This window comes from Anabas testudineus, chromosome 1 (assembly GCF_900324465.2).
Source record: "Anabas testudineus chromosome 1, fAnaTes1.2, whole genome shotgun sequence".
In the NCBI taxonomy this organism is placed as follows: Eukaryota; Metazoa; Chordata; class Actinopteri; order Anabantiformes; family Anabantidae; genus Anabas; species Anabas testudineus.
The window spans coordinates 8550297-8575791 of NC_046610.1; the positions used below are offsets into that span (position 1 = coordinate 8550297).

Genomic DNA, 25495 nt, shown 5'->3' on the forward strand with positions numbered 1-25495 from the left:
AGCCGTGGTGGTGTTACAGTGCAACATCCTGACTTGATTTCACTGACAGTAAACCGAGTCGTCTCAGTATTAGCAGGTTTATAGAGTCTAAGTTAAAGGAAGGCTCCTGCTCCGTCTCCTCTTCTCTAAATTACGGATGCGCCTTCGTGTGCATGAGCGAATTAAAAAAGATAAACATAGAAAATAAAAAACTGAATCAAATGCACACGGTAAGAAGAGGACAGAGGATGAAACAGCAACAGAAAAGTGCAACAAACTTGCAGAGGAGATTGTATTCAAATCAACTCGCACTGCACAGAGTACGGTGCCCTATTTCCAGACGGCTCTGTCTACCTGCGCGCTGAGCCCCTCCCTCTGCCCCTCCACCACCCTCCTCCTCCTCCTCCTCCTCGGAGTTTGTGTTGCACTCGTTGCAGTAGGAGGGTCCATGTGCACAGAATGACGTCGCTCTGACTGCAAGTCCGACCGACTCCTTCGTTTGTTTTTATTACTCTTTTAATCCAGGGCCCGGAATCGGTAATCTGCAAAATTACGGCCATAATGTGAGATCATCCGCCGCTGCGGTCCGACCCGTCGCTGTCGTTCGTCCTGTCAGGAGCTGCGGCTCGCTGTGGAGGATTACTAGTGATTATACGCAGTAGACTTCTCCAGTGCTTCTAGCTGTCAAACTATGTATTAGAAAGAGTAGAGCGAGCGCATTTGTTGATATTCATTGACTTTGTTTTGCGTGTCTCCTTCTGTCCTCTGGATTATCGCTGCCCAGCAACACAGCCACCTGACAACTCTGGATGTCGTAATTAAGGTAAGGACGAGCGGAGCTCCAGCTCCAGCTCCGCGCTCGGCTGTGCGTTTTAATTTGGCGCTGTACCTGAGATGATAATGAAAGCAAAGTCCTCGGTGGAGCCTCGCATCCCCGGTGTGTTTGCTGCTGCTGCTGCTCAGAGATGTCTAATAACTTCAGCCGGGACCGTTAGCTCTATGTGTGGCTCTCAAAAAGTTTATCTACTTCATGTGCAAACAAAACAGACAAAGTGATTGGATGGGAATTAATGGTTCATTTTATTTTTCCTCTACGAACCTGCGCAAAGGTGTCAAGAAATATCTGGTGCTGTCAAATGCAATTCTAAAAACACGACTTAAGCATTTTTTTTTCTGACTGCATTTACCTTCTCATCCCAAAAGCCGCAAATGCGACGACTTCCATACAGTCGTGCAGCTACTGATTCACTTCAACAGCAACTATAATACAGAAATAGTCTTTTACTATTTAATCTGCGCAAACGCAAAATGGAGAGATATGCAGAGAGTTGCAAGGCAGAGTAAGCTCGGCAGGAGTGGAGGCATTAATTATCAAGCTGACGTCTCTAATTAATCATTTTTAACTTTAAGGATCTGCACACAAAGTGTGTGCAATATTCTTCAGGCAACCGGTATAACTTTAAAAGTCACACATCGAGTTGTGAGCGCTGCCAACAGTGCACCGCAGCATGAAAAATAAATACTCAAACATCACCTAAAGCGATACCTTCTAATTGCAATCTGTTATATCCAATGGTTGGTATGTTTTCGCTTTTGCACATGACGGAGCTGCTCCAGCTACTAAAACAGTTCAAGTTATGTCGCAGCTATGTTGTGGCTGCAAGAGCAATAACTGTTGAGTGACAGCTTTCGGACCAATCACCGAATGGCCTGACAAAGCTGGCAGATTTCTGCCTGAGCCGTCCAATGACGGCGCAGGAGAGGTGGGAATTCAAACAAGAAAGACCTGACGACGTCACGTAGATACATTAACCCCTTGCGGTGCAGTTTTCTTAAAGTTATCTGATTGTACATCCCTTCTAGTGCAGTAATAAAGAGCTGTGTGGGAGAGGAGATGCTGTGCGCAGCCGATTTGTTCTGGTTTCACAGATTTTACATGATCTCAAAAAGATAATCATATCAAAATAAGTGAAACCATATGTTGAAAATAAAATAAATCGAAATCTTCATTGTTTTTTCTCCTGCAACTTTTTTTTTTACCTCTTAAGTTTTTATTCAGTGAAGTGAAACTTACTGATTTGACATCTATTAAAAACTAAAAGATGATATTTACACTCAACATTTATGATGGATTAGCACATTCCCCACTAAATAATTTAGCCTCACATGAGACCTGTAATCTCTGCTTAAAGGCAAACACCTTTAATAGACCTGTCACTCAGCTGTTAGGTTATTATTAAACCGTCTTATGTGCAGCTTGGCACTAAGGCTTAAAAAAAAAAAGCATTGTGAGTCCTTCTCATTCTTTGTTTTTCTTGTCTTATTTACCAGGTGAATCAATGAGCCAGCAATGGAGACCAAAAGATACCAAAGTTTCTTTGATGGAAGTGACACAGAGAACAGATGGTCTCAGGTCCCCAGCAACATGGAGTACGGCTGCACTACAGAGGATTCAAGTCTGACAAGCAGTGATATCCTGATGGACATAGTCGGTGTCAGCTGCCCTGCTGGAAGCCCGGCAACTGACTGCAAAGACAAAAATACAAAGAAGCAGGAGCAGCCAATGCGTCGGTTCAGCCAGAACCAGCCATTTGTTCTCCCACACTTCAACAACTCTCTCCATGCTCATAAGCAGGAAATGGACTCCGAGGAGCTTTCCAAGACTGTGGCCGAGTCTATGGGTCTATATATGAATGCTGCCAGGGAGGCAGACATTGCCTTTAGCCAGCATGGGAGCAGTACCAGCCCTGGGAAGATGTATCCAGTGTGTGGACGGCCTCTGGAGGACACCAAGTGTGGTTCTACAAAGAGCCCCAAATTGAAGCCATTTGGTTTCCAGCAGTCCAGCACCACTCCCAGAGAATGCACTGCTGGTACTCCAGTTAGCTCAGCATCTATGCTGGCCTCATCCCTGTCCTGCAGTCCACAGACCTCCAGCTCCATCTCCAGTCCTGGGGGAAGCAACAATATGGTGTCGTCAACCACGAGTCCTCCTACATGCTTTGGAGCGGTGTGCTCATCCGTAAGTAGTCCGGTTAGTCAGATATCTTGTGCTGCAACTCTGGCCAACATCAAGCGCAGGAATTCAGCAACATGTAGCCCTGTAGAGTCCAGCACAGTGGGCTCACCACCACTCACCAGCCCACTCAATGTCATGAGGTCCCCTATCTCCAGCCCCCAGAGTATGAGCAGCGTGAGATCACCTCCGTCCTGCAGCACTACTTGTAACATTAGGTCATCGGTCTCAAGCCCAACAGGTGGCAGCTGCCCTGGTACCACCAACAACTGCAACACAGTAAGACCCTCCATCTCCAGTCCAGCCACAGGGGGAAATGTAGCTGTCAGCAGTCCACAGAACCTGTCATCTGGTGGGTTTCCTGTATCCAGTCCGTCTAGTGGTTTGGGTTTGGTGCAGAATGACACCAACAGTCCAGAAGCAACAGGTCTGAGCAAAGACACAGACTTCAAGAACTTTGACTTTCCTAAAGTAGAGATGGTGGATGGAGAGGTGTTTAATGTCGGTTTAGACCAGATGGGCATGGTTAAGTACATTAAGAATGAGCCTGGAACTGACTTCAGGAGCATGTGTTTAGGCAGCTCCAAATGTAGTGCGAGTAGCACACCCTTTATCACGCAAATTAAGAGTGAGCCCAACAAAAATGAGGGATGTATGAATCAACAGGCCTATGGTGACCAGTCACCGTCTCTTGGTCTCTTCCCTGCTTCTGAGACCACCTATTTGTCCCTGAGGAATAACATTGATGAATACAGTCTTTCTGGTATCTTAGGCCCCCCTGTCTCCACTATGAATGGGAACTATGAACCTGATGTGTTCTCCAACAATGTCCTGTCTAAAGGGGTTAAGCAGGAGTCCACTGATGGCAGCTATTACCAAGAGAATAACAACATGCCTGCATCGGCCATTGTTGGAGTTAATTCCGGTGGACACTCATTCCATTACCAGATTGGAGCGCAAGGAACAATGTCTTTCACACGGCATGATGTGAGGGACCAGTCCAACCCTTTGTTGAATCTAATTTCACCTGTAACGGCGTTAATGGAGTCATGGAAATCTCGACCAGGCATGTCACAAGGATCACTGTCAGCAAGGGGCGAAGGATACCCAGGTCAAAACTGCATCACGGACAGCATGTCGAGGTAAGGAGAACAGCATCTTTAATCGTGTAAATAGGTGCCTTTCAGACTGTTAGCTTAAAAATTAGGATGTAATAATGATGCCTATCTGTCTTAGCTTTAGAGACAGCAGTAGTTAATTTTTGCTAAAAATGTTTTGTGTCAGTGTACCTGAATAATAGTCTGTCCCTCTTGAGAATCAGATAAATGTAGGGTCAGTTTGTTACAGTCAGACTCATGTTGCACAAGGGGTTTAGGGCGTTTGCTTTGAGAAGTGCAAAATAATAACAGCAGGGCTTGGGAAAGGCAGCAGGATGCTGGCAGGGGGACGAGGAATTAAAGGTGCAGGTCATTGTTATAGTAGCATGTGATCACAACATCATCTCTGCTAGCACTGCCCTGCGTTCTACTGTTACACAGAGGCAAAGTTTACCTCTTATCAGGGGTCTGTGTGTATGTACAGGAACTAAATTTATTGGTCTGTTATCAGGAAGTTCGACTAAGACCTTGGGTAATGCAAATATATGTTTTTATAGGCTCTAGCCCATTGGCAGCATTATAAATTATGAATGATTGATCACATGCTTTTGTTGCCAAACTGATGAAATAAGTAGTTGTTTTGGAAGGGTGGGGGGCTAAAACAAAATAAACAGGCCAAAGGGAAAAATAATCTATAACAGCCACTAATCTGGCAAAGTGCAACTTTGACACAGTTGTTGTGCTTCCAATATATTCTGGTGTCCTAGTTGTATATGGAGCCGAAGCAATAAAATTCATCAGCATGATTAATAATGTTGAATATCAAAGACTTAACCTAGACTGTGAAACATGCTGTAACACTGTTGAAAAAACAGAAGTACCTACATATAAATAACTGTTCATATAAAATACCATGGATAGCATGTTATTATGCATGCAATAATAACTTATACAATATAATAAATTAACTATTTTTTAGTAGAATGGTTTATAAAGCACTGAACAAAGTCATAAACAACTTTGTGTTTATTTGCACAGCTTTGATAAGATTCACACATTTGGTGTGGGTAAAGTGTGGTACAGTACTGCTGCTGTACTTGTGCTGCTGCTGGGACACGGGTGTATGGTGCTCCGCTGTATTTGACTGTGACTTGACTATGATGCATAAGTCCGGACTCAGTTTGGGCATTGATGTTGCACAGAAAACTCAAAATGGAGATTTATTAGATCTAAAATTTTCCTGATTGAATTTGTTTAAACCAACTTTGCAGATTGCACTGATTTGCTCCGCTATTTCCAGTTGCCTATCTTTGTTTTCTTCAGCTCGGCTGTTGTCGTTCAAATGGTGGGGACGAGTTTGGAGGAAGGGACTGGGAGAAAAGTCAGTTTATTACAGTGTTTTATCACTGCGCAGGCCATCAAACACTAAGCTGATTTATTGTGGCTAAATTCAATGGAAAAATAGCTGAGGTTAGTTGTTGCTTGATGTTAAGAGTTTATGTGCTGTATGTATCATACTTTTATTATTCAACAAGATATAAAAACAACTTTTACTGTTTACCGATAAACAGTAAGATGTATAGTGCGATTTAGTCACACTCAGCTATATCAATAATTACAACCAAAACTGAATAAGGTTTGCTTTTGAGAAGATGAATTTCTAATCATTCTAATAAAAAATACATTAGATGGTCATTATTATGATATTTTATTATCAACATGCATAGTAAGTAGATGCTGTGTGTATTTATTTTCATGTATTCTTCCCACAGATCTGACCTGATTCCTATTTTTTTATTGTCTCTACTGCTTGACATGTTTATTCAGCTTTATATGTACAGTACACTCACATAGAGAGTAGATACACTGTCTGTGTGTGCTATAACAAGGCTTGCAGCTCTGAGGAGACTGATACAGCCCTATTTCCTTGGAGGCGACCCATATGGCAGGAGCCAAAGCGTTGTTGACGGGATCACTGCCACCTTGGTCCTAATGAGATCCAGCTTAGCCCTAATGTCAGACAGGATGACAGGAAGAGGTGGGCCACATGGCAGCCAGCCAGGCAGGGAAGCAGACAGACACAAACATACTGTACATATATATACAATTACTGCATACACGCACATACAAAAATATACATTCAGAAAAGTCTCATGTAGAATGCAGGAATCTAATATTTTTTTTAGAGATCCCTGCCTACTTACAGTGTCCACTTACACTACTAGTATTGTATTGATTGACAGCTATACTTAGACATAAACTTAGGCTTATTGTGTCTTGCTTGAAATGTGAAAGTGCACTGCAGGAAATCTGTGGTATTGCCAAGCTTCGAACTGAATACATGGTGCCCAGGCCCGTCATCTCATAGGCAAAAATGTTACGTAACCATTAAAAAGCACAACTAAAACTCTCTGATCCACTGAAGCCTTAGATGACAGAGTGTAAAATCCCGTGGCTCTTTTTTTCTCACTTTGGTTTCCTCTGTAAATGGTCTTAATTAAAAATGGCTGCTCATCTGAGCAGTCTGGATTACTCTGTGCAAAAACATTTTAACTTACATTCACAAGAAGGGAATGAGAGAAAAAAGAGCTACCCTATCCAGAACTCTTGTGTTTATGGGATGTTTTATTTAAATGTATTGCTTAGATAAATCAGGTGGTAAGGATGCTATCCTGTACACATTTTCTTTGCCGTTACAAAAAAGTTGAACTCCTGTAAATATTTCTGAAAGAATAATATAAAACTGCACTTTGTTATTTGAAGTCTATTATGAAGGAAATCGGTTAAAATGGAATACATACATATGGAAATTATCATAAAATGACCTACATTTGTACTCTGGATTATGTTTGCTTGCTGCGTAAATCTCCAAATCTCCTTTCACCCTACTTTTGTGTTTGTTTTCACAGTAAATGTTACACCAAATAGAATTACTCTAAAACATTTTAGCCCCTCTGGCCTAATAATTTCATAATATGACATATAGTATAGACACAAACTTGAAGCCACCATTTTTAGATAAGCTTTGCTTATCACCATGGGAAAAGTAACACCTTACAATAGCCTCATATTTTCCTTGCAGTCAGTTCCTATAGATCGACAGAGTGCTCATCATGAGGAAGCACCAGATTTAAGTAAGGAGAATGCTTTGCACTGGACATTGGCCAACTCTCAATGTTCTGCAGAGGGATGAAAAGGCATACTCCTGAGAGCACTCTAATAAGGCTTTAATTGTATGTTCCTCCACTAAATTAATGGATGGAAATGATTTGATTAATTCAGACACTGCTGGATACTAATATCCAATTAAGTCTCAACACCAAGCATGCACAGGGGCTCCCAATGCATTATGGGTTCCGAACTATAAAACGGGCAGCTGCTTGTTTGGGTTGTGAAAAAGATGCTACAGGTGAAGATGTTGGGGAATGGCTGTGGGTCTCATCTGTCTACACAGCAGACATAATAATGTGGCAAGACATTGCCTTATGTTGCATTCAAGTGCATTCATTATGTGCACTCGCTGGTGTGATATTGAACATTTAACAGATCTTAGTCATTAGATGAAGAATAAAAACATTTAATTGTGTGAAATTTTTAGGGTTAATGTTCTTAGTGTTGCTTCATTTCATTATGTAACTTACTTGATTCAATAGCATTTAATGAACGTCGGGTAGCATTAGAAAAATACATGAGAACCTTCTTTTAATTTGCTCTTTTGAATGTGTAGAAAGTCTTGCTGATGATATCTCAAGTTCAGACCTGACAGTCACCAAGTATGAGTCATTTAAGGCTCTCTTCAGATATATAATCTGGGCCTAGATCTGCAAAATAGTACAAACATAATAAATCATATTTGCTTGTTACTGAATGTATGTGACTACCATGCCATACACATGGAGTGCAGGAGCTATTCAGAGTTAATGAATACAGTGGGTACAGCTAGTATTAAACTGAAGCCATCGTGTACTTTGTATTACTCACTGCAGGACTAGAACTTAATTTCAAAAGAAAATGCATATATTAAATTGTATCTTATGTCAATATGTGTTTCACAAGAAAGTTTTAAGATGGATCAAAACTGTCAGGAGATTAGGGAACAGGTTATATCTTTCAGTGTGATTGAAAACCTGTAACGCAATTAATAGCAAACTGAAGGATGCTTGGAATTCCTGATCTCTGTCAACATAATGTACAAGGTAGTATACAAAAGCAACATCAATGTAATCTGCAGTATGATTAATATGACAAATCCATATCTATGTCAGACACCATATTTGATACAGGATTTGGCAAGGCATATAGTAAAATGCTTTGTGAAGGTCAATGGACATCTAAACAAGGCTACACACACATGTTATACATATTTCTACTGTCCTGATACATAACATATTCTGATCTGTTGTCCTACCACTTTGGGACAAGAACATGAATAAATCACTGTCTGTGAACGGGGCTCTTTGGCAGTTTAAACATGCCTTCCAGTGCTGTAATCCAGTCCAACAGTGGTACTGTCCTACTCATGAGGAGGAAAGTACTACTTGTATGCTAACTGTGAATTGAAAATACATTTTAAAATAGTAGGATTTGTCATGGCCAAGACAGGCTTGGAGTAGCACCTGGGCCCACCAAATATCCTAAACTATTTCACTTCTCACTATTAAAAACAGATAAAAAAGTTTAATTAAAATATTTTTCCCTAATTTGTTCTCTTTTTTCTGAATTGGTATAAATGTGTGACAAATGAACATTTATTTCCTACCCTTTGCGCAGACCATGACCTGTTGGTGTGGGTGGAAGGATGGCTCTGTAAAGGCAAGTGGAAAAGCAGTATTAGATGCTTAAGTAGTAGGATTATCCTTAAAATGAATGTCTAGAAAAGATAAAAAGCCCTGAAATACAAAAAACTTAAAGAATAGATTAAAAGGCTTTACATACTCTTATGTTTAAACTAAGCGTTAATATAGTATGGTTGCATGAAGCAGACGCACAGGGGAAATGTTGTCCAAAAGCTGGATACAGAGATTTACTAAACTGCTAAGATTGCTAACTGTCTAGATTGTGCTGAGATAATGTTTGTGGTTGATCTTGAGCTCATTAGTGACTTTTTCACAATGCTCCTGCAGAGAACTAGTTTAATGGCATGATGTCATTAATGCTATTTCACAGCAGCAGGGCTAGATTGTCTTTCATCTTAAGTGTCAACAAGTCAGCGTTAATTGTTATTCTAGACTATGTTAGTTTTGTTTGGAATAATTCAGAATCTACAATGAAAGGGCTAGAGAAGTCAGTGAAGGGTTTGGTAGTTTTAATATTTTTGTTAATATCTGTAAACCACACTTTTATGTAGACTATGCCGTTTCACAGGAAAGTACACAAAGGGTGGCTATCGGGGCTATGGGGGTTTAAGCCCTGCCCTTTTCCCAAATAAGTGAAAGGTGAACACAGTTCCCCTGTTTTTTAAATATTTTATATTGTTTCTACTATTCGCTGTTTATATAAACAATTTATTTGAATGTTTACTGCAGTGGTATCACATTGCATTAGAAGAAGTTAGACCAAGATTCAAAAGAAAAAGTGAAACAGCTTTTTAGAAACTATGTGCAAATGTTTAGAACAAGCCTAGAAGAATAAGCCTATAAATACAGTCTCAAGAAAAAGTAAGGGCACTGTTTTCATAGTCATAAATATCAACAATGTTTCTAAGCTGATAAAACACAAACTCTTTATGTTCAATAGGTATGTTCAAAAAACAGACATGAAAAGTCAGCGTCTGTTGATATTTAAGACATTTCATGAGCACTTTATGCAGAAAACCAGGAAATTACACCACACTTTTTCTTGCGACTGTACATATAGACAGAATAAGTTCTGAGCATGTCAGGAACACCAACTTGGCTTGAAAGCTTTGCACCTGTTTCTGCGTATTTAAGTGCCATCGCACTGTTCTTCTCCTATATGCCTGTTGTGTGGGTTTCTGGTCTGCACACACTCATCTCCCTCGTTTCTAGCCACAGCATGCAGTTGTTCTCCATGGAAAAAAAGAGACTGACTTTACTGTACACTTCAAGGCACTGCCAAACATAGTGGAGCATTAAGCAGCTAAACAGCAGTGGCTTCCCTCAAGAATTGGTGGAGACCAAAAATCAAGCCAAAGGCATGTATACTGGACTTATTTTATACTTTATAATAGTCATGTGTCCAGAAGCATGGTTCCAAATTATTGCTAATTTGGCTATATGCATGCTTGTTGTATAAATAGGTTAATTTCGCTGTAACAAGTTCACCGCACATACTTTACAAGGTGATAATATGCCAGTGTTTACTGGCCAGCATCTAGTTATGGTGTTTTAAAGGGAAAGTTAAAGTTTTTATTAAAATGCTGAGTGAAAGCTTTTCATCACTATTAGCTTTTTTTCCATTTCTAGCAGATTCTGTTCACCTTTCTGTTAAATACTCCTGCTGCTTTCTCTATACATTTTTCACCAAATACAATACAATATATAGATTTCTTTTTATTTCCTGTTGGCAAAGGACGGCTACAAAGGTGTTTTGCAGATATTTTTGTCAAACCAGAAAAAAAAAAAAAAAAGAGAACACAGAAAGGTAAAGTACATCCATGATGGCACAGTCAAAGACAGCTTTCTTTTGTGAATGGATATGTTTTTACCCTGTGCTACTAGAGTGCAAGAAAAAATGCCCACAGTGACTTAAAAAAATACTGTCCACAATCTGATGCTTTTGTTGCAAGGAAAGGAAACGATGTTAAAAGTCCCCACTATGCCTCTCCTACGCAGATCCATGCACACACACACACACACACACACACAGGCACACAACACCGTCGCCACAGCCGCTAACAACAACAGCAGCAGCAGCACACATTCTAGGCTGGACTTGACACCCCAATAAAAGTGTGGTTACTGCTGGCCAGGGCTCCTGGGATTTGAAATGCTTGTCTTGTCCTCATTTGAACTTCTTCTTGAAACACACACTGGTGACAGAGGGCCAGATTTCCGCTAGGCCAGGCCTGTAGTTGCAGATCTACTCTCTGTTACCTACCGCTGACATTCCCTTCTGTTGTTGAGGTCATTAACAAACTGCATAAAGGAGGCGGAAACTGAATCCCAGAGCTGCAACAAAGCATAGTGCATGCTTCTGTGTGGTGATGAATGCCCTGATTTTTATAGTGTGCTGCTGTGTGAAATGCTGTGGCTGAATGGTAGTCTTTTGTGTACCTAGTTCTTTGTTTACCTAGCATGCAAGAAGTCTCGAAAATCTCTTGCAAGTATTGTTATAAATCTCCTGAGTCATGAGCTTTGTTGGTAGCTTTGTGTGGTGGACAACGTCAATGAAATGTACGGCCATCTGAGATGATACAGCATGGTAATGTACTGTACAGTAGAGTGACTGCAGGGAAATATGTGTATATTAAATCACAAGTTACAAAGATTAACTGGTCATAACAGCCTATCAACAGTACCATAAATAAAAGAGAATTGTTTGTTGAGTTAAATGAATGCAGATGTCTAATTCATCAGCTGGATATTATTCATCCAGAGCTATAAAAAGCAATGAGATCCATATTTCATTTTTGGTGAAGAGGATGCAGAGAGAACCCATCTCGACTCACTCTCTCAACATATTATAGTCTTCCTGTTGTATGCTGATTTACTTGACTGAGCAAACAAGACATGCCTTTATCATTCATGTTTAATTACAGTTTCCCCTAGCGTTCGTGCCAAACTGCGTACATTTAAACCTAGTGTTTGTCTTGTCAGTTTCTCCATGGAAAGGAGGCCATAAAGGAAGACACCTCAAAAAATGTTAATTGTTCAGCTTAAAAAGGTTCCCAAAGTAGGCCATGCATAGTTGGCAGAGATAAAGTGAAGGGTGTGTATCTGTGTGTCAGTAGGAGGGTTACTCCAGGCTCCTTTACATAACACTTCCATTGTCTTGTAAACACAAACGTAGACACACAATGCGGATGCACAATTTCACATCAGCAGAAGCAATTATTGCCGATTGTGATGTAATACTTTGAAAATTTGTTAATGAGTTAATTTATTACAACTATGCCTGAAAAGAAGAATAAAACACAATAAGTGATCTGTTGAATGAAAAACAGCATAAAGCAACCCTGAAGTCAGTCTCTTTTTGGACCTTTATAGATATTATTTCAGCAGTTGCTGTCTATTTGTTTTGCTGCCTAGATGTTTATTTAATAAAGATAATTTTAAATACTAATTTAAATGTATTATTTTATTATTTTGTAATTACTTTTACAAATTAAATATACATGAAGAAACACTAGAAGCTTTTTTATTACACATTTCACAGATACTATAGCTAACACGTGACAAAACACATACTATATTGTGTACCTGTTTAAAAAAATATTCAAATTAACATTAAAATATAATGTATATCTGCTCATATACAGTATGTTCAAATACCAGAGACACACATCAAAAGCATTTTGAAAACGTACAATTAATTTTTAAACATGGCCATCATGGTGGTGACCTAGAAAACACACTGCTCTGCTCAGCTGTGGGAAAAAAACTAAATGATTTGTGTTCTTTGTCAAGCATTTAGTTGAATCCATGAAAGGCCATCCCATGGAATCCCTGTTATTCAGGGTGTGGCTCCACCAAGCTCACAAATCATGTATGTTGCAGTTAGGCCGGCTGTAACACACAGATCCACACACAGATCCACACACAGATCCACACACAGACAGGTAAAAGGAGGCTTCCACAGATCAAGTGAGAGCTCAAAGAAAAATATACATACTGAAGTTGATGGGAAAGATTGTGTGCCGTCATGAGATCAAGATCATGTTTGGCAGGAAGTGTAATATGATTTCTGTTGTCAGTAGAGGAAAAACTAAAAGTCATAATTGAAGTTCTACTAAAGGGTCAGTTTCCTCATATTACACACAAAAGAAAAAGGGTTGTGTCTGGTCATGCATATCACTTTCTCTTCACTTGTCTAGGTCTGTCTCTGTGAGATTTCTATCTCCTATACAATAGGGATGAATGGATTTTTTTTTTGCGGTGCTAAAAAATATAGCTCCATTACGCTGAATAATCATCGTGAACACCTCTCATTGAAAATATTTTCTAGCTCCTATAAAAACTGTTGACAGTTTCTTCTGTGCATTATTCAGAGTAACAGTGAAATTCCAGTTATCCCCACTGCACCAAGACAAGTGTACGAATCTCAAAGACAGACAGTGGCACAATGTACTAAACACTGTACCGAAATCTGGCAGTGAATGTCAGATTTATCATCCTGTGTATTATTTATTTGATCATATTGCTTGTTCCAAATTTACCACCAGTTACCAATTTGAGGCTTTTTATTGGTTTTGTATGGCTGCTTCTGTTTGCACATTTCATTATTTTATAGGTTTAACTTATTATATGCGGGTTGTGAGGGATCTAGAAACTATTAAATTAAGGTTATTTGCATTACTACTACTTGAGCTAAGATCTTTTTCTTATGTTTTACTGTATATTTCTTTGTGTATAAATACAGACACTGGGATTCCACACAACAGATCTAGAAACATTGCCACTTGGCAGACATATTTCTTATTCAAATCAATTGTAGCTGACATTTGTTTCCGATCATAGAGAGTACAAATAACTTTGTATGTAGTTGTATGTTTGAGAACTTGGCCTGTTAAAAAAAAAAAACACACACAGTCAGACAGTTGACAGGACACTGTGATGGCAGCTTGGTACTGTCCACAGCTCTGAGAAGTACTCTGGTCATTCTCTCTGTAGACTTTACTGCACTGTACCTGGCACAAGTAAACATTCCCCTTTTCAATGTCTGCTTTTTGTTTCGCCTGCCTTCCTCGGACTTGGCTAGAGCTGCCTGTTTCACTCTGCTTTGAAAGTGAGACAGGCTGGGTTTTTTGGGGTGGGGGGTGGAGGGTGGGGAGTGGTGTTGACTCAAGTAGAAGTTTTCTAATTCACAATCTTGCTTAGCTGCAAACAAAACGAAAGAGGCTGACACACCATTATACTGTACTAGTAAACTTTGGAGTGGAGAAGCACATTTGTACCCTGATTTATTTGTTGTCTGTCTAACCAGTCACAGATAAAGACACATATCTGTCTTGCTGTGGTTTTCTATCATTACAGTGGTATCAAGACTATGATGCAGGAAATGTGAGAAAACATCATCTAGGTTATGAATCAGGTTTATCCAGTTTTTATGTCGAGTATGGTGCCACTGTTGTCCCAACACTCATTTAAAACTTATTCAGCACCAGTAGTTTTTCATTTATAACTTAGCAAACGTTTCTGAAGCAGTTTACTTAAAACTAGATAAACAGATTGTTATAATAATTATTAATAATAATAATGACATAATTAATTGATCCCCTTGGGGAAAATGTGGTTGACAGCTGCCAGACAGTACATATTGAATCAAACTACTAACCCTGAGGTTTGTAGACTACTGCAACTGAGCTACTGCTGCCCCGAGTACTCTATAAAATTGATATTGTGAGCATCCTAGCTGCTTAATGCTATGTTAAGCATGCCGTTGAGGTGCTAATTACTATGCAGTGGGCTTATTACTTACAAGTGTTTTTCTCTAAAAACATCTGCCTGCTGCGCCGACGTTTTGAGCTGAAACAATAAGCTAAAATGCTAAAAGGTTAAGTAGAACTGAAGGAATCTTCAAAGTTGGGTTCATCACTGAGCGACATCTTTCATATTACGCACAAGTTATTTGATCCATTGTTACTGATTAGAGCAGCTTTGAATGGTAGGTTATTTGTAAGTCTGCCTTAATACAATAATCTAATGTTTTATGTACACTGAAAGACTTAAGAGTTACTGTCATTGTTCCTTTTTATCCAGGCCCTCAAGGGATTCTGTGCTGGTGCTATTACTGTATACGAAATGAGGAACACAATCCACAGTCCTTGTTCCATGCAGAAATCAATCAATTGAAGCTAACGTGAACCTTCAGCAGCCTCAGATAACCACATTGAGTGGGTACCTTTGCCCTGTTAGTCATGCGTAGCTTAACTATTGATTTGTCCTAGAAACAAACAAACAAATGAAAGAAATAGTTAATTTCACATTAAAAGGACCTCAAGTTGGGAAGACAAGTGTTTATTTCGGCTAAATCAGAATATTAAAGCCTCAAACTAGCTTTGCCTAAACTCTAAAGTGATTTACTTACAATTCAATTCAATTTTATTTGTATAGCGCTTTTTACAATTGACATTGTCGCAAAGCAGCTTCACACAACCAAAGTAACTATGGAAGTTTACATGAACAGTGAATGTGTAAGAATCATAATAATCAGATTGTCCCTGATGAGCAAGCCGAGGGCGACGGTGGCAAGGAAAAACTCCCTGAGAAGGCAACAGGAAGAAACCTTGAGAGGAACCAGACTCAACAGGGAACCCATCCTCATATGGGTGATTACTTGCTATGTGTTAGGCAGTATAAAAGTTCATGTCTTTAAGTCAATATGGAGTCCTTACATACAACTGTGGTTTTTGTCCCCAATTTTTTACATCCAATGAATGATAATGATACCTCCTTCAATATACTGTAGTAACTTGATGAACATTTGCTATTTTATCATTTTTACATTTGTAGTGCTCACATAAAACTGTTACTGTCAACATAATTACACTGAATGTAAACCTGCTTTCATAAAGCCAGAACATTTTTACTGATTGTGTAAATAGTTGCTCTCGCTGACCTAGATTCCTGCTTTACTGAATGTGTACATTAACATACACATAGTTCAAGTCGATGGACTCAAATCATTGACTGTGAAAAGGCACTGCTAGGGGCTGAGTCTTTATACAGTAGCTCAGTCCTAATGTGTCTGTGATTCAGAAAACTAAACATCTGGTTGTTGCTGGAGCTTTCCGTTTATTATTTATTTGCCGGCAGTCGGAAAAACCGTGGTCTCCCACCGATGTATGCACACTTCTCATTGGTGGGAACTCTCTGGAACATGATAATTTTTTAAACCACAATTTAAACCATTGACCTGAAGCAATATCCTGGATTAAACATGTTGCTTGGCCTGGAGGTGTTCTTGTTGTGGAATCAATATTGTTGGCCTTTCAAAAAAAACATCCAGGTCATCCTGCTTTTCTTAAAGGAGAACATGATTTTCCATCACTAGCAGCACTCTGTGATATATATGGGTCTGGTTTAGACAAAATAGGCTGTTTCCTCTGCTAATTTTTGTACAATTTGCTTTTTGAAGTTCCATTTAACAACCTGAGAGGAGAGTAACCCTTATGCTTCTAGTCTCGCAGGTTGGTGTTGGAGGAGGATGTTATCCTGCCTGTTGTGAATGTAGCTGACATGCCTTAAGATGTTCCTTCATTCCAGTATGATTACACCCACTTGCTCCTGTGTCAGCGACATGTGTGCCCTGTGGTATTTCTGGCTCACCAGAAGGAATCATCTTATTCAGGTGCGATGCTGATACTGCCTGCCTGCTTGACAGGCTGAGTGGATGTGTTGAATGACACATAATGTGTCTAATTGGAACATTTCAGTTTGATGGCGCCATAGTAACATAACTGCAGTAAAAGAAAAGACAAGGAAACTGAGGAAAGTTTGACCTACTTCTGCACGTAACCTTGGCTTAGCCTCGGTCATTGGCAAGGTAGAAAAATACAGTGAGTTTATTATCTGCCCTGACGCACATGGAGATTATATTCATCACCTAAATGCTTCTAACACCCTCATTAGAAATAGTTAAACATAAAATAATTATAAAATAAAATACAGGCTGCTATTTTTGTTTGGTGTGCCACAGATATCTGGGGCAATAGTTACTTTAAACAATATTGTAAAGTAAGTTCACTTGCACTGTTCTCATCTAATGTAAATCCAATGTATGCTATGTGCCCAGCACCAAACAGTAAGTTAGTGACAAACCAGTGAAGGAAGTAGGATGTTTAAAAATTAAAGAAGCCTTATTGTGTGTAGCTTAGTGTTATGGTTGGTTAACTACCACTAATCCAGTCATACCTACCACTGAGAGAGCAGAAATACAAATAATGTTCTATTCACAGAATATGGACTATATAAAACCTACACTACACATTCAGGCTTAAACTAGATGCTCCAATTCAATACAGTAAATAAGGAATTAGTGGCTAATAATAAAACAATGTGCACTACAAACATTGAAACCAAATAGTCATCAACCAAATTTTCTTATTAAATATTTCCATAATCTTATTAATGGTCATGTCTGCACTCATGCTGTCTGATTGATGAAAAATGTCAGAACAGACAACAAGCAGCAGAACAGAGGGAACACAGGTGAGACTTTACTAGTTTACGACATGTGTTGTCACACTTGCAAATATCAGATATTTCTTCCCTTCTATTGATTGACCAGGATAGAGATTAGCTAATTCTGTACGGATTACAGTATCAGTATGTGCATCAGGATTGTTGTGCTGTTTCTGCTCCATATATGAAGTATTTCATTTTACTAGATCACTAGGTGACAGTATCTGTCAGATCAGGTGCTGCTTCCTTTTCATTGTTGTTTTATTCTCCTGGCCATGGCTTAAGTTATTAGAGCCCCCATCTGTGGGTTGTCTTAGACGAGCTCTGACAGACAGCATGGCCGTTTTTCCTATGTGAACAAAGCTACATGCTCATTTTAGGCAATCTGAATTAAGGAGCAAACAACTTAACAAACTGAACAATACAGAATTTCTATGCCGTAAAAAGAAAAAAAAAAAAAACAGTTTTTGTTAGAAAGAGCCCAGATTGCCCAAAGTAATGGTGGCCACTGGACAAATGGAGTCACACAGTAGTCATATGTAAACTGGTGTTTGATCCTGAATGGGCAGAGGAAAAACCTGAAGTTGCGCAAGTGAGAATTCAACATGATATTTCAGGATCATGTCTAGGTTTCCCAACAAAGACACAGTCATTAGCTGGAGGAAGCTAGCTCAAGTTTAGCACAGACATATTGTGTATTATTATCTGAGTAAGAGAAACAATATTCAAGGGTTTGCTACACTTACGCTAATGTCCTGCCTTCCTCCTCACATGCCTGCAATGCAGACGTTATCTACACAAGTTACATCGTCTATGTGCACCCTCAGTGTAGGTCTGGGCAGGGGGTGGGCTTATCCTTTTCTATTTCATTGCTCTGTTTGGTGCAACATCACAGTGGGTGCAGTTTTAAGACCGCTTGCTCTTGAGGCAGGAACATTTTAAATAACTTAAAAAAACAGCAGAGATCAGAGTTCAGTCATTTGACCAAATAGGAACAATTTAAGACGGGTTCTTGCCGTAGCCCTCACTACTCAAGGGTTTTGAATCTAGTCATATATGCTTGGGTCCAGCTTATGTTGGATTACTGATAGTTTTAAAGTGACAGATTATTTGAATTTCTCTACATGTACTACTGCTCTGAATACGTTTTCTAGGGCTTATCAGGAAAGAAATTGAATGTCTCAGATGACATTTCGTGTTCTCTTCGGGTCTGGTTCAACTTGCTCTTGATAAATTCTTGTATGGTGACTCATTAAGGTGCTTGTTTTGAAATGCAGGGACTTCACAGTCAGTGTAATTACACTAAGATATGTAATTTTTCCACCTGTGGCAGTATTGTCCTGTGAAAGGTACACTAGCTTGCTTCATGCTAACAGTATTATAGGTATTACACAGTATTACAATTACTTTGTGTTGTCTCAGCCATCTTGTACTTCATTATATTAGAAAACAGTTTAAAAACGTCTGTGCCCTAATTCTTTTATGGCCGGGGATGAGGAACTACAAATGTAACTTTAGATCCACATTTCTTCTCCTGCACATCCAGTTAGACGATGACACGCACCATTTACACAGTCCTCAGATAAAAGGTAAGACAAAATGCTGAGTCAGATGCTCAGTCTACTGCATCACGTTTCACACCCCTCTTTACCACCCCCTCCGTGCGATTAATGGTGTTGAAAATAAGGGCACGTCACATGTGTTGACGCAATGGGAGAGGCAGTGGCCTCAGTGGCCTCCGCAGAGCTAGCCTGAAGGCTCAGCCACTGAACAAACCGCTGTATAAACTCTCACCATGACGCACCTTCCTGCTGTTACTAGATTCAATAACAGATTTGAATAATGATTAATTTTCTGCTTAAAACTCACAATAAAAGAGAAAATAAAAAAGTGTTTATGACAGTTGAAAGCATTTGTGGAACTGAGCAACTGGTATTAACTCTTTGATACAGTTCTGCACATAAACGCTTCATGAAATAATAAAAAAACTTTGGAGATAACCAATTTAAGTATGATTATCCCAGTTTGTAACCCCTTAACTCTTATTAAGCTGCTTCATAATAAACTTTTCTCCACTAACTTCACGAGTGGTAGCATGCCAACTGTTTCAATGTGGTGTTTGTGTAAGGCTTACAGCCCTCCTGTTGTCTAGTTTACATTTGATTGTGCTACACACAAGCTGACATGGATTCAAAGATTTAGATCCACATTTGTGTAATGCATGCTCCTCAATGGTCAGACAGAACTGCACGAATACCGTGTCCACACAACAATCTGACAGTTCTGGGCCCATCTTTTCTGTCTCATTGTGGTATTTAACAAACATCTGTGGGCTGCATGATTTAGTTATTCCCCCTCAGTGGACTTCCTTCGGTTTTGGTCCCCTTGTGGCTCCCTTTGGGGTGTACGCACACACGCAAACAGACACACATATATGCACACTTGTAAACAACCACAGCTGCTTTGTGGACATGATATTTCTGTGTGGCTTCTGTGTTTTGTATTCTAGCAGAACATGTACAGTGTTTATTTCAATATACAGCAACAACGTCTAAAAGCATCATTTTAACAGATCTCTTTTAAATTAATGGACCTATATATTATAGTTTTTTGGAAAATTACTTCATTTAGTGTTTGAAGGATGTTTACCATGTGTGAAAAACAGCAAATATATCTGAGGTCATTTTATCTGTACATTTGGTGTCCAACCCGGTTACATAAACGTAAATAACCAGTTTTTGTACTTAAAACAACAACAAATCTCTCATTATGTGGGTTTAGGAGCGAAAGAATAATTATTAAATCGTAAGCAAACATGGAAACTAAAACCGCGTTTGGCCTTCATGTAGGACTGCCTACACAAAACTTAAAGCTGCTGTTGGACCAAGGCCTCAAAGCTCCACTAAGCACAGTGAATGCATGACAACAGATTTCTTTTTTTAGATAGCTTCGATCTATTTTGAGAGATGGGTAATGATACGGGACAGACACTGAAGGACATTCAAACCTGTCAACTCCTCTTTCTTCACACCTCATTGGTCAGAGGGAAGATGGCATTGATGAAAGGTCGTGGTGACTCTGATTAAGAGGGAATATATTCACCTAATTCCTGGCCAGCACAGGATAGTTTCTACTGTTGTCGGCTACTGTCAGCTGTGTATCGATGAATCGGGCAATTGATCCAATCTGTCCTCACAGAGTTGAGCCTGCCCTGCCTCCAGCATCTGTTAACCCTACAGTGTATTAAAGTCAGATTAGGCAAAAATGTGCACGCCAAGGGGAGGGTAACAATATGTCCACATGTATCAACACACCTCCATACTAATAAGTTAGAAGCTGGTTGAAAGGACACTGTCATTGTCATTTTCTACAATATCACCATATTTACCTGTTTCTAGAAAATACAGCTAAATTAGTCTGCAAATGTTTTTGCACTTCTGCAAAGTGACAGTAACAGTCTGCATGACTGAGAAATTGAGGTGTAATACAGGCAAAAAGTTGTTGTTTTTTTTTTTTATTTACAGTATAACATAATTTTGCAAACCTAAGACAGTTTATGTAAAACAAAACCTGAAACCCCCCAAAAATACTCAAGCAGAGTTTATTTCCAGTTGGAAGCAACAACAGTTTTATGTCCATCAAGTATCTACATATTTATGTGTTTCTTGGAAGTATACAAACAAAGGATTTTCCTGTATACCAAACTGGCAGACCTGATGGAAGACTTTTTATAAAGTTGTTTTTGTCCAGTATGTATTTTCTGTATGTATCTCTCATTTACATGTTTATTTTTATTTATGTTTTGCCTTCTGTCACAGGCCACCATGGGAATTGGCAGTGCCCTGTGAAAGACAACTTTTTAACATTTCAATATAAATTATACAGTAAGCCTAAACAATCCAAATGCAGGCTGGGAATTTCTCAATTCAATATGATTCAATATTTCATTGCGATGATGTAGAGAGTGTCAACATTAACACTAGGAGAAAATAAAGAAGGATTTAGTGAGATGAACAGAATTAAGCCATGTCTTTGATTAGTAATGTCTTAGATAAAAAAAACTTAGAAAAAAAGGGAGTAATGTAGATTATAGAATTAGACTCAAATAAAGATGTAATTTAGAAAAAAAGTTAAATGAGTCATTTCTTACTGAGGCCACGTTCAACAGAAACACCAAAATAACTGCAACGGTCTCATCTGAGATTTACAGTAACAAGAAACTTGAGAGAAATAGACAAAAGAAGCAGAAGCAGAAAAAGAGCTGCATATGGAATGGACAAGGAGGGAAATATGATGATCAGTGATAAGCAGAGAGAGGAACAAAAGGTCAGAGGGAAAGGGCATGTCTAAGTCCCTTTTCAATTTATTCTATATTGTTCATTGCAGATGACAGACTTCACAGTGGAAAGTCTCAATGAAGCACAACATGCACATAATTAATCCCCACACGTCAGCCCACACCTCACTGAACTTATCCTCTTCTTTTTAATCATAGAATTGAATTGTGTTGTATAATAATCAAAGCATAATGTTTGAAAAGACAGAAACTTGTGAGTACAAATGATTACAGTGGCTTTAATGAGATGTGGGTCAGTTAAGATGTGAATAAATGAATTCTTTGTTCTCAATTTAAAAAACCTTGTACAGTGTAATGTTTATTTTAAACATAAAGAGGAAATACTATTTACATGAGATGTCATAAGAGGTGATGAATATAAGGCAAACAGAGTCTCTCGCCCTTCCTGTCATCTTTTTCTATTGGCTCGTAGCCAGGGACACTGCCTCTACTGCATACATCAGACTTTTGTTTAATCGTGTTATAGCCAAAGTCTTTCTTTTGCATCAAGATTTACTTTGACATTTTAGAGTGCCAAAAGCATGACAAGAACAACAACCAAATACAAGTCCGGATGCCAGGGAAGCAACAATTGATTGTTAAAATGCTAGATATTTTAATTTAACTACATTTTGAGTGAGTCAGACCTCTCTGAGAGAGAAGAAAAAAGTGGACGCACAGAGTGAGTTCAGCTCTGCACACTGAACACAGCTCAGAGAAATGACTACTGCTTGGAAAGGAAGAGTGAGTAGACAGACCAGACAAACTTGGCAGGAAGACTGAGCTCACACAGGAACGTAGAGGTTTGTTCCAAAATCAATGCAGCCTACTAATATTTGATTCTCCAAAAATTGAGGCTTCCATTGGCAGACACAGCACACGCACACCAACTGCAAACACAGCTATATAGATAGCTACAGTATGTGCTGGTGCATGCAAGAAATTGTCAGATTAAATCAATCACAGGATGAATTCAAACTAACTTAAAACCAAATGAATGTATTTGGTGTTTGGTTAAATGTGGCTTTATTAAAAAATAAAATAATACTTGAACAAAAACAGTCAAACAGTGCAAACCGTGAGCGAACTTTACCACATTTGAAGAGGATGTGTAATACCAAAAAGAAGTGCTCTTTAACTTAGTTAGCTTTTCTTGGAGTTTCGGACCAAAACATCAGCTAATGGCAAATGTCACGATGCATGATGAATTCATTCAGATTTAAACATTTTTGTTTTCATATATGTCTGAAGCTAATAAAGGGCTTTTTACTGTCTGTGACGCAGTCCGTCATTCACCAGCATTTGCACCGTCTTGACAGTAAAACATCAACAACACTGTATATGTTAACAGGTTAACTATATATGGAAACAGGTCTTAGAAATTTGGTTTCAGTAGTGAGGTGCCATTAGCTGTTTAACGTTTCATACCTGAATTGTCTTCATTGAAGCTACAATAACTGAGCTGGCATATGACTGTGTTATCTGCTGTCTCTCCATTTATAAATGAGCCAAATTTTAAGAAGAACTTTGAGTATGCGTATAAAAAAAAGAGTTCAAAATAATAAAAAAAAAGAACCTGAAAGTGAAACTGATGAGTGACAAAATGTCACTGTAACAAGTCCTGTCAGTGTCAGTCATACTTGCGACGTTTTGTCAGTCTCCAAATATGAATTTTCTTCAGTGTCTTTAATAAACTGACTACAATGATATGTATGTAATGTTACTGTATTTCACATTCCAAATTTAATCAAGGTAACAAATGGGCAAATGTGTTACTGAATTTATTCTCTTCGATGTAATGACAGAAAATGGGTTTATCCAGCGAATGTGCCCTATAATAATGTTGCACTTGGCCTGAAAAGAAGGAAGATGGAAATTTCTCTGTGCCTACTGTGAGTGTGACAGGCAAGAGGACAAACACAGTGTTGGTTATTAGTTCCTTCAATTTTAAAGATAGTGAGTTTTTTTGTTTCTAGACAACATGTTCTAGTGGAACCATTGTTCCAACATTAGGTGTAAAGCTCACAGGTTCTTAGAATTTATGCATTATGATTTGGGTTAAAATGGTTACGGTAATAATTGTGATCATTTTTATGGCATCGCTGTGCAACAAAGGTGTCGGTTTGTAATAAAAAATGAACTCATTGACCCCAACCGCCTCACTTAACAGACGTCACTAAATAATAACAACGTCATGCAACTTTGTTCCTGTCATAACTGTTATGGCTACAGGGCGTTGCCAGTTGAATATACAGTCAGTGTGTTGTTTTGGGGCACTAAAAACTGATGCTGTTATTCTTTGGAGGGGAGAAATGTGGTCTCAGATGAGGTGTCTCCTGATGTTATGTAGGAAAGCTCTGAAGCTAATACTAGCTAGCTGACATAACCTACAGTGTGAAAGAAAGAAAACTGATGTGACAGGAGTCAAAGCAGTGGTACGGAAATTGAACCCGTCTCAACTTTTGTTATAAAACGAGACATTACGACAATGCACTGACCTGGCCAATAAAAATCTGTGCAAGCGCACATGACTAGTAGATTACATTGTGGCATGATTGGGGTAAATATAAATTTAAATCTGCCATTGTCAAGATGAAAGATAAAATGATTGTTTCTGTGATAACTTTAAAAGTCCTTCTTCATAATATGATCATCTACCATGCAGTGTTTTTTGATCTGATAAGCCAGTACCTGAAGCAAAACACACACACCAACACAGACATACATTGCTTAACACAGTGCAGTTTTCAGTCTGAATTCTTGGTAATGCTAAAGACGTGTGAAAGAATTCTTGCACGTTCAGACATCATGGTAAATTGAAACTACTTTCTTGTATTAGATGGCATAACCTGTCTCGATGATTTGTCTTCTATCTCACTGTACAGATCATACAGTACAACATGCAGACAGTTCTATAAATGTTGTAATGACGTTTGTCCTCTGTAGATCACCACACTGAATATGAAATTAACACTCAAGATGTGAGTGAATCAAGACTTTCAGCTTAAATTTAAGAGGTTTGACAGAAGTGTTGAATTAACCTTTCATTCCATTTGAGCCATTGTCATAATGGAATAAAACCTATTTACAAACATAAGGATTGCCTTTAATACTTTAACGCAGTCCTTTGCAGTCAATTACTTCCTAAAGTGTCAAACCCATGAACTGTTGAGTTTCTTCCCTTGAGATGCTTTGGCAGGTCTTTACTGCAGCTGCCTTCAGTTGTTGCTTGATTCTGTGTCTTTCTGCCTTCAGTCTTGTCTTGCAAATGTGAAAAGTATGCCCTATTGCCTTTTCTCTTTTATCAGCAACAAAAATGGTCTTAAACTTCCCAAATTCTGTATGAAAATAAAATATATTCAGATGTCTTTCTATAGAGTATAATCATCAATAAGCCTGGGAAAATGATTAGAAATTATTGCTCTCAAAATTCATGTAGACTGCCTTTATTGTAGCTAATTGGATTGAATGGTGCCCACTCATTGGCCTACATTTATACATTTACATAGTATTTAAGGCGCTTAATGTGAATGGCACTGGTATCATGAGACTGACATTTAAGCTCTTAAATCCGGAGGATGTCACAAGGGTTTTAGAGGGAGAGAGAGAGAGAGAGAGTAAGGGGGAGGGAGAGAGGCAAAGAGAGGGTGAGGAAGCAGAAGAAAGAAACCAGTGAGAGGGTCTCAGTGACTATGTGCTCAGAGAGACAGTAAAGCAGAATGACAGTACAGGGCTTTTGTTCGAAAGACTGCCAGCATGTCAA

At 38.9% G+C, this 25495-nt stretch overlaps 1 protein-coding gene across 1 annotated transcript in view; it reads left to right on the forward strand.

Annotated features, from left to right (window-relative positions):
- The first annotated feature begins 424 nt into the window (after positions 1-424).
- The window catches only part of nr3c2 (nuclear receptor subfamily 3, group C, member 2), a 69773-nt gene continuing 44702 nt past the window's right edge, over positions 425-25495 (forward strand). The window contains exons 1-2 of the mRNA XM_026359790.1: positions 425-802; positions 2311-4137. Coding sequence (XP_026215575.1) covers positions 2330-4137 — 1808 coding nt within the window. The 5' untranslated portion in view covers positions 425-802; positions 2311-2329. The remainder of the gene's footprint in view (positions 803-2310; positions 4138-25495) is intronic.